Consider the following 12,263-nt stretch of genomic DNA (forward strand, 5'->3'; position numbering starts at 1 on the left):
GTAAGGAGTCAAGAAGGTTGTTGTCAGTGAGGTAGGACAGGCTTGAATGGAGGAGAAGATTCGGATGCCGCACACCGGATGTAGTCAAAAAATTTTCACTTTATTGAAAAAATGGGATCATCAAAATAACAAGACTGTCATGCAGAAAGTACAGATAAGCTGACGCGTTTCGCACTCAGGACTGAGTGCTTACTCATAGCTATGAGTAAGCACTCAGTCCTGAGTGCGAAACGCGTCAGATTATCTGTACTTTCTGCATGACAGTCTTGTTATTTTGATGATCCCATTTTTTCAATAAAGTGAAAATTTTTTGACTACATCCGGTGTGCGGCATCCGAATCTTCTCCTCCATTCAAGCCTGCTTTGCCTAAGCATTCAGCCAGCACCTGGAGCTCTTCTGCTCTGAAACTTCTACTTACACCTGGGTCAGTGTCAGCCTGAGCGGTGGAAATATTTTCTTTGCTTGTCAGTGAGGTAGGAGCTAAGACGGTTGTAGACTTAGTCTTCTAAAAGTTTTGACGCAAATGGGAGCAAGGAGATGGGTCTTAAGTTGTTCAGTCTGGTGGGACCCAGTAAGGGCTTTTTAAGTATGGGGGTGATCAGGGCATGTTTTAGAGGGGAGGGAAAGGTGCCAGTAGAGAGGGAGAGATTGAAGATGTGAGTGAGGGAGCATAAGATAGAAGAGGGTGACTGTAGTAGATGTGAGGGTACAGGATCCAGGGGACAAGTGGTAAGGCGGGCTTCTGAGAAAACTTTAGATACCGCTTCAGTAATAGCAAGGTCAAAAGAGGAGAGTGTTGAGAGTGGATTAGTACAGGGTATGTTAAGTGGGTTAGATGCCTGTGCAGTGGAGATGTCCCCACGAATCGCATCAATCTTGATTCTAAAGTGATTGGCAATCTTGTGAGTGAGTTACTGGGTGGAGATGGTGTTGTGCAAAGGGCCCCTTTTACAAAGGGGCGGAATCCGATTTGATTAGCAGGGGTTCTGTCTACTGATTCCCTGCAAAGTGGGCGGAAAACAGGTCCCTGTTCGCTCAGTTTCTGTAGAGCGGACACAGACACAGCACACTCTGCTGTATGGGCAGGCCAGAAATAAACGGACTGGTTGTCCATTTACACCCGACGGCCCTCCAATCCAATCTGCCTAGACAGGGCGGATGGATTATAAAAACATTTTTTTTTTTTTTTGCGGATTGGAAGTAGGCGGGCACAAAATGACACAGGTCCATTAACACCCACATGTTCACAGGGATACACAGACCTGAAAAACTGACAGGCGGACCTGATCAGATCGCCCATGTGAAAGGGGCCTAAAATAAAAGGAGGTACAAATTAAAAAATCTAAGCAAGACAAGTACAAATACATGAGAGAGAAGAAAGATGGTCCTGGCCCATTAAAACTTAAAATCTGATATCCGTACTGTATAGAGAGTCTCCTGATAACTACTCACTTTTGGTGTCCAGCTGGGCAGCATACTTCTGGAAGCCTCTCAGACAGACCTTCTCCCCCAACAAGGTCAGGAATTCCTCAAAGGCTGGTCCAGCGCTTTCATTGTTATACATCTCCTCCTCTGAGCTCTGGCCAGCTTTGCAGTACAGGATGCCTACCTTGTGTTTCGTGCAGAGCTGCAATCAGAATTATACATCAGTACACACACACACAGCCAGGGAACATTTTATGTATTGCTGATACTTCCCAAACTACAGGCCACCCACAGGTCGTACAGATGTTATCTGCCTATCTACAATACAATCAGTCTGCTAGGTACCACCAAGTGAAACATGAACAGCCAGACTTGTCATAGCAAAGAGGCTCAAGTATCTTTTTGAGCTTTGTGTTTTTTCACACCCAAAATCGAGTTGTTTGCCACCTTTTTGGTGTGCCACTGACAACGAATAGCACCACGAGCCCAAAGCGCGTATTTTGCACTTGTTACTATGCTACACAATTGTGGATGGAGGCTTAGATTGCTTTCACCAGAACGCGTGTCTTCATTTGAAGATTTTTCCTCACCTCTTCTGATCACAGTTGTAACATTTTGGATTTGCCATCACTTTCTGTCTTAGTGATAATTCTCCTCTGGAAAAAATAGGCTGAATAAACCCGAATTGGGCTCTAATCCTTTCCTCACTCTATCCAAAAATGAAAATAAGGGTGGGCTATACATATACTTTAGTTCTGCCTCAGGCCAACCTTATTAAGAATAACGTATGCCAGGTGATAAGTTCATGTCAAAGGTTTCTCTCAGATTGAAATGAGAACCTTTGTATATCCCCAGGTATAGAAAAAGCAAGCTACGACACATAATAAAACCCATTTTAGTACCTGCCATAGCTTTCTATTACACAAAGAGGTCAGCGGATATAAGGACCCTATAATTTGTGTTATGCTAATTGTTTCCCATCTCCCAAAGGCATCAATAAAATAATATGTAAGCGTGTGTGATATTCAAAAAAACTGACATCTTTCTCTTGAAGTTCATTAAAGGACACTACATCTGTATAAATCTAAGACAAAGGGGTTACACTGCTGGCTACATGAGAATGGACACTAGCAAACAAAGCTGTTAGTCAGCAAGATATAACCAATCCCACAATAATCCAGGTTTGGGGAAAAATAAGTATTGAGATTGCAATATAAATACATTTAGGTGGGACCTGTGTCCCTTAAACTCCAAGGATTTTACAAGAAATACCAAAATCCTGTTTTCTTATCATTCATTAAGGGACACTGGATAAATATGATTCTGCGATAAGTGGGACATCCCAAAAGCAAACACATAAAAAGTGGGTTACAGAGCAAACATGTTAACAAAGCATTTAACAATAGTCCAACAATTTGGGTAGCTTGCAGCTCAAGAGCCACCTGAAGGACCTTACGTCTGAAGCCAGCATCAGAAGAGGAATGAAATGTATGAAGAGAGAACCAGGCAGCAGCCTTGTAAATCAGAGAAACAGATTTCGGATGTTAAAGCCTAAGGGGCACTTACTGATCCAGTGGGGTACACCTTGCCAGGAAAGGTGGAACCTTGTCCTAAACCTATAGATTGATGATAAGCTGTCTGAGCCACTGAGCAATAGTGGAACGAGAGGTAGGTTGCCTCTTACAGGGATCTTTAGGAATGATTAAAAGGGGAGTCAAGTCCATCAGAAAGAAGCTGCAGCTGAGAGATATACTTGAACAGTTCACATAACATCCAAACCATGGAGGTATATAACCTAGTGAAGGGCAGAAAATTGGAAGCACAATGCCCTGGTTAAGGGGACAGGGAGAACCACCTTATTTGTCAAAGTAGTATGGAGGTCTGCTAGACTTTGCGGGGATGTTGGCAGGATTAAAAACATGAAGCAGGGCAGAAGTAGAACTTGAAATTCTAGCTTGTTGCCTAGGACATGACATCCGAGATGGGTTTGAGCCAGGTGGTAGCAATGGCTAATAGAGGACCCCTGGTTGGGTCCAGTGAATGGTGGTTTACTAGACAGATGAGTACATGTAAGTAAGCATCTTTGAAGTCTACCTGATGAAGAGAGGCAATGACATTCAAGATTTGAGATGCAGGAGGGAGTGAATGCCCCCTTTGGTTTCATAAACAAATCAACAAGTTGGATTAACCCCTTGGAAACCTTCCATAACAGGGAATGGGAACTAGGTCACTCCTGACTCAAGGCAGAAAGAAAGCAAGATAATTCCAATAAGCAATCACAGCTAAAAATGCAATGCCATAGCCATATGATTTTCATGAGCAGAGGGCCAACTGCAGCACTGGTAAGATTTTCGCCAAAGTCAGATGGAATCTAACAAAAGAAAATCGCGGCCAGGATGAGGAGCAAAGCAGGATCCACCAAAAAAAAAAAAAAAAAAAGCAGAATTCTTGAATGGGCTTCCAACCACTTATTGGTTAGGTCCCTAAAAGTAGGAAAAGCAGGTGAAACCTCCACTGGAATAGTAGTCTCCTTGTCAAGACAAGATATGGTCAAATGAACAGAGGGAATTGACCATTTCTTAAACTGATAAAAGGCCAGCAAGTGCATAGAGACAACAGCCAACCTATTGGGTTACTTCCAGTCTTCATACAAAAACCATTGAAAAAGGGTGCAAAGAGACTGTCTTAGTGGCCTTATATGACCCAAGGCCGGATAAAACAAAAAAGCAACAGGCTGATCCTCTAGTTTCAGGGTGGTGCCCACCACATCAACAAGGGCCGAAATGCTGAACTTGGGCGTATTAGCAGTAGACAAAGTAAGCTCATTTGACAAAAATTTGATTGACTCAGAATCACAGTAAAAATAAGATACAAATCTGATACAGAATTTGCTGGAGAGGAAGCAGGAACATACTTATGGCCTCTTCCTTTACAGTTAGCAAAAAATGTGGTAATTTGGGAGAAAGTCCTGTAAGAAAAAAAGCTCAGCCAAGAGATGCAGAGCACGAAGCTACACCCAACATAGCCAAGGAAGACTCCAAATATGGCAGAGACAACATGACTCTACGCTGCAGATGTTGGCACCATCAGTAGGTACAATGGAAGCAAAAAGCGAGCAGAGGGAATCCAACACAGTGAGAGTGGCTCAAGGTAAGAGGCAAGGCCTTGAGCACCCACAAAACCTAGAGGCTGGTAGAAGGTGAGGGTAAGATGGCCAGTAATGACCAAGCACACTGTAGGCAGGCAGCAGGGACAGATCAAATTTCCTTGTTGCTTTTTGCAAACGAAGCAGCAAGTGGGAGATGCTTTCCTGATACAGAGTGTGGAGTATGTGCAACTATCCACTCAGCGGGTGAGGTCACCATTCATTACAGTAGTATTAAGCCTTTCCACACCTAAGACAGCAGAAAACAGGATTATGGCACCCAGTGACCAATGAAAACATTAACACAAGTGCAAGCAAAAAAATGAGGCATGCTGGTGGTGGGAGAGGTCATAGCATGGGATGGTCTGAAGATTTTTTTAAATTTGGCAATGTCAAATCCTTCTGTAAGTGGCCGTAAACCTGAAGGTTTAAGACTTCCTATGATTGACAATGGGCAAGTAAGAAACCTGGTTTCTGTACATAGTTTGTAATTACATATGCATATTTGAGAAGTCAAATTGGCTTATTACAAAACAAACAGTGCTTCCTGCTTCGTTGTGCAGCACAGATTGTGCTTCACTATTCTCCTCAGAGCAAACCTATAGTATGCTTTTTTCAGCAGTTATTTAAATAGGTAATGGTATTACTTAAAATACAGATGACTACTAGAGTAAAAAAAAAAATTCAAAAAACCTTATTACAGGCAAAAAAAAACAAACAAAAAAAAAAAAAAACCACTATAAAATTTTACGACTTTCTCTTACAAGCACACCATACCATTCCCCTTTTTAACGGTTTTCCTCATGTTCCTCTGCTCATTAAAACAGTTCAGCATTTTAACCACAACCCACAACAAGGACAAAACATTGTCTGACATCCTCACCCCCTGTTCATCCAGTTTCAGAAGCTGCTCGGTCACTTTGGAAGAATTCATGGCCAAGCGAAGACCTTGTATACTAAGCTCTGGAATGACAGATTCCAAGACATCCTTCAGAGGCAGACCGCGGACAGTACCATGTTTAGCTGTGGTTGGCACAGCATCTTCGTTGATCATTCCTCTCAGGGTTACCAACTGTAGAGTAAGAGACATGGGAAGACACTGGCATTAAACTTACAGGCTGTACAACAAGCAGTACTATTAAAATTGCCATATATGAAATAGGATTCCTGCAAAACTTAAACATTTACACGGACTGAGAGGCCATTCCACTGTGTATTAGTCAAGAATAGTCAGATCAGAGGACCTTGGGAGAATGGCATCAACATACAGTGGGGAAAATAATTATTTGACCTCCTGCAGATTTTGTAAGTTTGCCCACTTAGAAAGAAATGAAGGGTCTATAATTTTTTTTTTTTTTTTATCATAGGTGTATTTTAAATGATAAATACAGAATATCAACCACAAATCAAAAAAAAAAAAACACATGATACAAATGTTATAAAATGAGTTGCAGTTCTGTGAGTAAAATAAGTATTTGATCCGCAAGAAAACATGACTTAGTACTTGGTGGAGAAACCCTTGTTGGCAAGCACAAGGTCAGACATTTTTGGTTGGTTACCAGAAACGTCTGGTTGGTTACCAGGTTTGCACAAATCTTAGGAGGGATTTTGGTCCACTTTTTTTTTACAGATCTTCTCTAAATCCTTAAAGGTTTCTTGGCTGTCACTTGGCAACTTGAAGTTTTAACTCCCTCCATAAAATTTCTATAGAATTAAGGTCTGGAGAATGGCTAGGCCACTCCATGACCTTAATGTGCTTCTTCTTGAGCCACTCCTTTGTTGCCTTGGTGGTATGTTTTGGGTCATTGTCATGCTGAAAGACCCATCTATGATCCATCTTCAGTGTTCTGGCTGAGGGAAGACGGGTCTCATCCAGGATTTTACAATACATGGCCCCGTCCATTGGCGCCTCTATGTGGTAAAGTCAGCCTGTACCTTTAGCAGAGAAATAGCCCCAAAGCATAATGTTTCCACCATCGTGCTTGACTGTAGGGGTGGTGTTTTTAGGGTCATAGTCAGCATTTTTCTTCCTCCAAAATGACGGTGAGTCCCCCTCCTCAAGAAGGCACATGTACAGTCATGACAGGGAACATCTAAAATGATTCAGAGAAGCATTGGGAGAAAGTGCTGTGGTCAGAGGAGACCAACATTTAGCTCTTTGGCATTATAGAGGTTGTAAACCCTATTAAAAAAAAAAAAAAAAAAAAAAAAAAAAAAAAAAAACCTGTACGACAAAGGCATAATGAGCTAGTATGCATTGCATGCTAGCCTATTAGGAAATACCTTAGAACGAAGCTCTCTCAGCGGTGCCCGCACACTGCTGAGGCAGCTGACATTTTTCCCAGTGTTTCTTCCGAGTTCACAGGCTCTGGTGCTGTGGTTGGCTGGAGCCGCAATGGCTGTCACGGCACAGAGTCCTGAAGAAACGGCAAACTTTGCTTCAGAACACATGCGCCGATGACGTCGGCGTATATAGTAAATATCTCCTGAACAGTGCAAGTTTAGGAGATATTTACAGTACCTGCAAGTAAGCCTTATTATAGGCTTACCTGTAGGTACAATTAAAAAGGAAGACTGTACTTCCTCTTCAACTCAACTCGCGGTGTTTGGAGTAAGAAAAATGCTGACTATGACCCCAAGAACACCATCCAACCAAGAAACGCCTTACCTCTGCGCTTGCCAACAAGGGTTTCTCCACCAAGTCATGTTTTGCTTGGGGATCAAATACTTCTTTTACTCGCAGAACTGCAACTTAATTTATGGCATTTGTTGTATGTGTTTTTCAGGCTTTAGGTTGATATTCTGTCTCCATCATTTAAAATACACCTATAATAAATATTAGAGACCTTTCATTTCTTTGTAAGGCCCCTTTCACACGATCAGACCGTTCAGGTCCGCCTGTCAGTTTTGAACCTGAACGGGCGCTCCATGTTAGCCTATGGAGCGACGGATGTCAGTGGAGACATGTCCGCTGACATCCGACCCCTTCTGATTCGCTAAAAGCAGATGGATGGCCCTACGTCCAGGTCCGTCGCTGGCGGATCGGATCAGGTGAGATCTGATGAAAACGGACATGCTGTCCGTTTTCATCCGATCCCTCCATAGGCGGCAGAGACGACTGACAAGCCCCTCCCCGCACAGTGAGCAGAGAGGGACCTGTCATCCGCCGGCTCAGCGGAAATCAACGGAGAGATCTCCTGCTGAGCCGGCAGACCGAGGCAGGCTCCGTAGAAACGGAGTCCGCCTCGTGTGAAAGGGGCCTAAGTGGGCAAACTTACAAAATCTGCAGGGGATCAAATACTTATTTTCCCCACTGTAGCAAGAGACTGAGATGAAAAATGCTTCTGGATGACAGAAACTCTTGGCGCCAAGAGGTTAAACTATAAGCATGGCCAAAGCTTTTTTTGGTCACACATCTCTTGTAGGTCACTTCTGCTCTCTGTGACGCAGAATTAGCCAACAGCGGGCTCTGAAAAGATCCTGACAATACTGTTGGGATCCACCCTGTTGCCTGACTGACAGCTGGCTCTGCCCCTCAACACACAGCTGAGAGCCAGCTGCACTCTCCCCTGGCTGGTGGGCCAGTGAGCACTGATGGAGCTCTCCACTTCGAGCAGACCGAGAACAGATCGATAAGCAATGTGGAAAAGCTGCAGCAAAGAGGTAAGTATGAAGGTTTATTTATTGCTATTATTTTTACCAACCCCAAACTTATCCTTTAAGGACCAAACAACTTTTAATGTAAATGGAGTCCTACTTTTCAATTGTGACACTCCACTGTGCTTGGTAAAAAAAATCCTCTACTGAATACATCCATAGATTTTGCGTGGGGGACACCGAAAGCTGCTGCAGGTATGCGCAGACTCCTTTAACTGCAGCAGCTTTTAGCCAAATGCCAGGCTGTTTAATAATTTCCCATTGGGATCAATAAAGTATTCTGAATGTGAATTCTGATCAGGCAAAGCCCAGAGACTTCCAGGTATCAGAGCATACCCACTTCCACATACATTACTACTGGATCGTCATGCAATAGGCTGCCTAACTGGCCAAAAGGAATGCCTGGGAGGGGAGTGGCATATTTGAAAATGTGAAGCGCTATAAAAACAAAACAAACTGAAAAATGAAAAAATCAGTGCCTTAAACCTGAATTATAAAAGATATATATATAAAATATGGTATGATCATATCTTAGTGCAAAAATATACTGTGCAAATTATACAATACATTGAATATGTGCAGAACTAGTGACAATGTTGAGAGAAGAAATCACCAAAGTATCCAACTAAAAATATAGATATACAGGCAGCAGTCCAAACACAAATCTGTAAGAACCTATAAGTAAAATAAGGTATCAGATTTAAATGCAAAAAATGTGTAAATAGACGAGAGGAAAGGCTAACCGCAAAGAAACGGAGCCAAGCCTCGTTTTCACACTATGTCATGACGTCACTACGCTCTGGCGCAGCGGCGTCACGATGTATCACAGGGAGCAAACCAAGCCTCATTGTGAGGGTGGTCATGTGACTCCCTGTGAAGATAATCATCTGGGGAGGTCGCTTGCGGCGTAATTACATCACAAGCGACGCAGGTCCCGTTCAAATCAACAACCGAGACCCGCCTCCGTAAACAAAAAAACTAAAAGAATGCCGATTGCCTCACATCAATACAATATGAGCATCAACCCGGCCACAAAAAAATGGGCTTACAGACTTCTTTAATCAGCGTTCTTTTCGGTTTTTTTGTTTACGGAGGCGGGTCTCGGCTGTTGATTTGGACGTGACCTGCGTCGCTTGTGACGTAATTACACCGCAATCGACCTCCCCAGATGATTATCTTCACAGGGAGTCACATGACCACCCTCACCTTATTTTACTTATAGGTATTATAACATCCTGAAAATTGATATTATATAATTTAATATATGTTTTATGGTTTAATCAATCGGAAGTGGTGTGACTTAGTTACACTTCCGGTATTACGGCACTTCCACATGGGGTCATTAGCCCTTTATAAGCGGTGATGTGTAGGGGGTCCCCACCCCATATGACGGCTTTTTAGCAGAAACGCGTTGGGTGGACCCATCACAATTACAGCTACTTGTTCTTTATGCTCTTCCTATATTTTTAACCACTTGCTTACAGGGCACTTAAACCCCCCTCCTAACCAGACCAATTTTCAGCTTTCAGCGCTGACGCATTTTGAATGACAATTGCGCAATCATACAACACTGTACTCAAATGAAATTTTTATCATTTTTTCCCCACAAATAGAGCTTTCTTTTGGTGGTATTTGATCACCTTTGCAGTTTTTATTTTTTGTTAAAAAAAATGTAAAAAGACCGAATTTAAAAAAAAAATTTTTTTTTTTTTTATATTTTGTTATAAAATTTTAAAAAGGGTATTTTATCTCCTTCATGTACGCTGATGAGGCAGCACTGGTGGGCACTGATAGGTGGCAGTGATGGGCACTGATCTGGTACATTGATAGGCAACACTGCTAGGTGGCACTGATTGGCACCACTGGTGGGCATTGATAGGTGACACTTGTGGGCATTGATAGGTGGCACTTGTGGGCATTGATAGGTGGCACTTGTGGGCATTGATAGGTGGCACTTGTGGGCATTGATAGGTGGCACTTGTGGGCACTGTCAGGTGGCAATGTCAGGTGGCACTGGCAGGGGGTACTGGTGGCACAATTGAGGCATTATTGCCGCCTCCTCTTCGGGACCGATGTCCCTTGCTAATGAGCCGGTGATCGGCTTTTTTTTCTCCTCGCACTGTCAGTGCGAGGAGAAAAAAAAAAACGATCACAGAGCTTTTGTTTTGATCATGTGATCAGCTGTCATTGGCTGACAGCTGATCACATGGTAAGGGGCCGGGACCGGCCCCTTATTTGGATTGGTGATCAGCCGAGTCTCAGTGACTCCGTGATCACATCGCGCTCGGTGCGCGCCCTGCAGGGCGCGTGCACAGGGGAGGCTGTCCTATGACGGCCTCCCGGGAATTAAGGTCCGCACTGTAGCCGTCATTCGGCTATAGCGCGGATATCAAGCGGTTAATAAATTAATGTTTACGTTATCACGCTATGTGAGTTTTTCTGGCATGGTATGTGAACATTCGTTTGTGGCCCTCTATTGGAACACTATTTTTGTGCCGTTGCTGGTGACCGTGAGTGTCAAGCTGCTGCCCTGACCTGGGATCCATTGTGGCTGTTTAAGGAGGTGTAACCTTTTGACCAGTTGGTCTCAAAGCCCAAGTCTAAAACATCTGGTAAGCCCCCTAAGACCCTTGGTGGTGGCTTCTTCACCATTCCTACCTTTCCTGCAACGTTGGTGGTCTCTAACATCTATACAGATTCCTGTGGCTTTATTTACCGTATATATGTGTTTTTTTGGACTCTAATATAAATTGGTTCTTACAGATTTGTGTTTGGACTGCTGCCTGTATATCTATATTTTTAGTTGGATACTTTGGTGATTTCTTCTCTCAACATTGTCTCACTAGTTCTGCACATATTCAATGTATTGTATAATTTGCACAGTATATTTTTGCACTAAGATATGATCATACCATATTTTATATACCGTATATCTTTTATAATTCAGGTTTAAGACACTGATTTTTTTCATTTTTCAGTTTGTTTTGGTTTTATAGCGCTACACTTTCACATTTACACTTACTACTTGGGTCTATAGTTGTGTTGGCTGCTGTTTTACCTACACCATACGCAGCGCTGTATTGATTTTTCCATATACTATAGTGGCATATTTGAAACCAGGATGTGCCAAACATCTACTGGGTCCACATTCGGAGGTGGAATGCAGTTAAAGCTCCTACAGTACAAGCAGGTACTTCTCGGTGCCTGTTTGCACACTTTTTTTTGGCACTTTAAAGCAGAACTCCAGGCCAAGAGTTATATAAAGAGTCACATTACACATTTAAAAAATGTCTTACCCACCTATGGATTTATATTTAACGGAAGCGCAACAGACCAGTGTGAAGACATACATAGAATTAAAAGGAATACATTTTTCTTGTGCTAAAAGTGTCAATAATGGCCAGACAATAAATTAATATAAATTTAAATTCATGATGTTAATTAAAAAGTCAAATATAATACAATTCTAAACACAAATATATATATATATCTTTTAAAAACTTTCATTTTCAGGTTTTCGACCAAGTGCATTCTGCATTTTCGGTTTCTGCACCAAAATTTCCATTCGAGGAACTTCTAATTAAATGTTTTTTTTTTTTTGTTTTTGTTTTTTTATTCTACCTGGATTTTGGCTTTAAACAATTATAGATGATCACCCACTGAAGCAAGATCCGGGTGAAGAGACAAATTACATGGTAAGAAATGATGATTCAGGGGAAGAAGAATTTTCACCATCATTAGATGTTCTTAGTAATGTACCAATGCCATTATTCTATACAATAACTTCAAAGGAAGCAACTGGTTATAAGCCAGTGATAGATTAATGGACGTCTTTTAACTTTGTGATGAGTGATGCTGACCACACACAGCCTGATATGTGGAACAAACATATGTTTAACAAAAGCACCACTCGAGACAATCAGATTCTCAAGTGACAGCAAGGATGAACCAGCAGAAATCTCCGTTGCGGTATACTAAAATGTTTCAACCAATTTAAAATCTTTTTGATGCCTGTTTTTTGGTGATTTTTTTACC

General features: G+C 42.2%; 1 protein-coding gene across 4 annotated transcripts in view; it reads right to left on the bottom strand.

The window, feature by feature from the left end:
• Nucleotides 1-12,263, bottom strand: part of SIPA1L3 (signal induced proliferation associated 1 like 3) — a 290,975-nt gene that overhangs the window by 80,860 nt on the left and 197,852 nt on the right. For all 4 annotated transcript variants that reach the window (XM_073598491.1, XM_073598488.1, XM_073598490.1 and 1 more), the window contains 2 exons: nt 5,455-5,643; nt 1,454-1,628 (listed from right to left, as the gene is read on the bottom strand). In XM_073598491.1, coding sequence (XP_073454592.1) covers nt 1,454-1,628; nt 5,455-5,643 — 364 coding nt within the window. The remainder of the gene's footprint in view (nt 1-1,453; nt 1,629-5,454; nt 5,644-12,263) is intronic.

This window comes from Aquarana catesbeiana, linkage group LG09, assembly GCF_042186555.1.
Source record: "Aquarana catesbeiana isolate 2022-GZ linkage group LG09, ASM4218655v1, whole genome shotgun sequence".
NCBI lineage: Eukaryota > Metazoa > Chordata > Amphibia > Anura > Ranidae > Aquarana > Aquarana catesbeiana.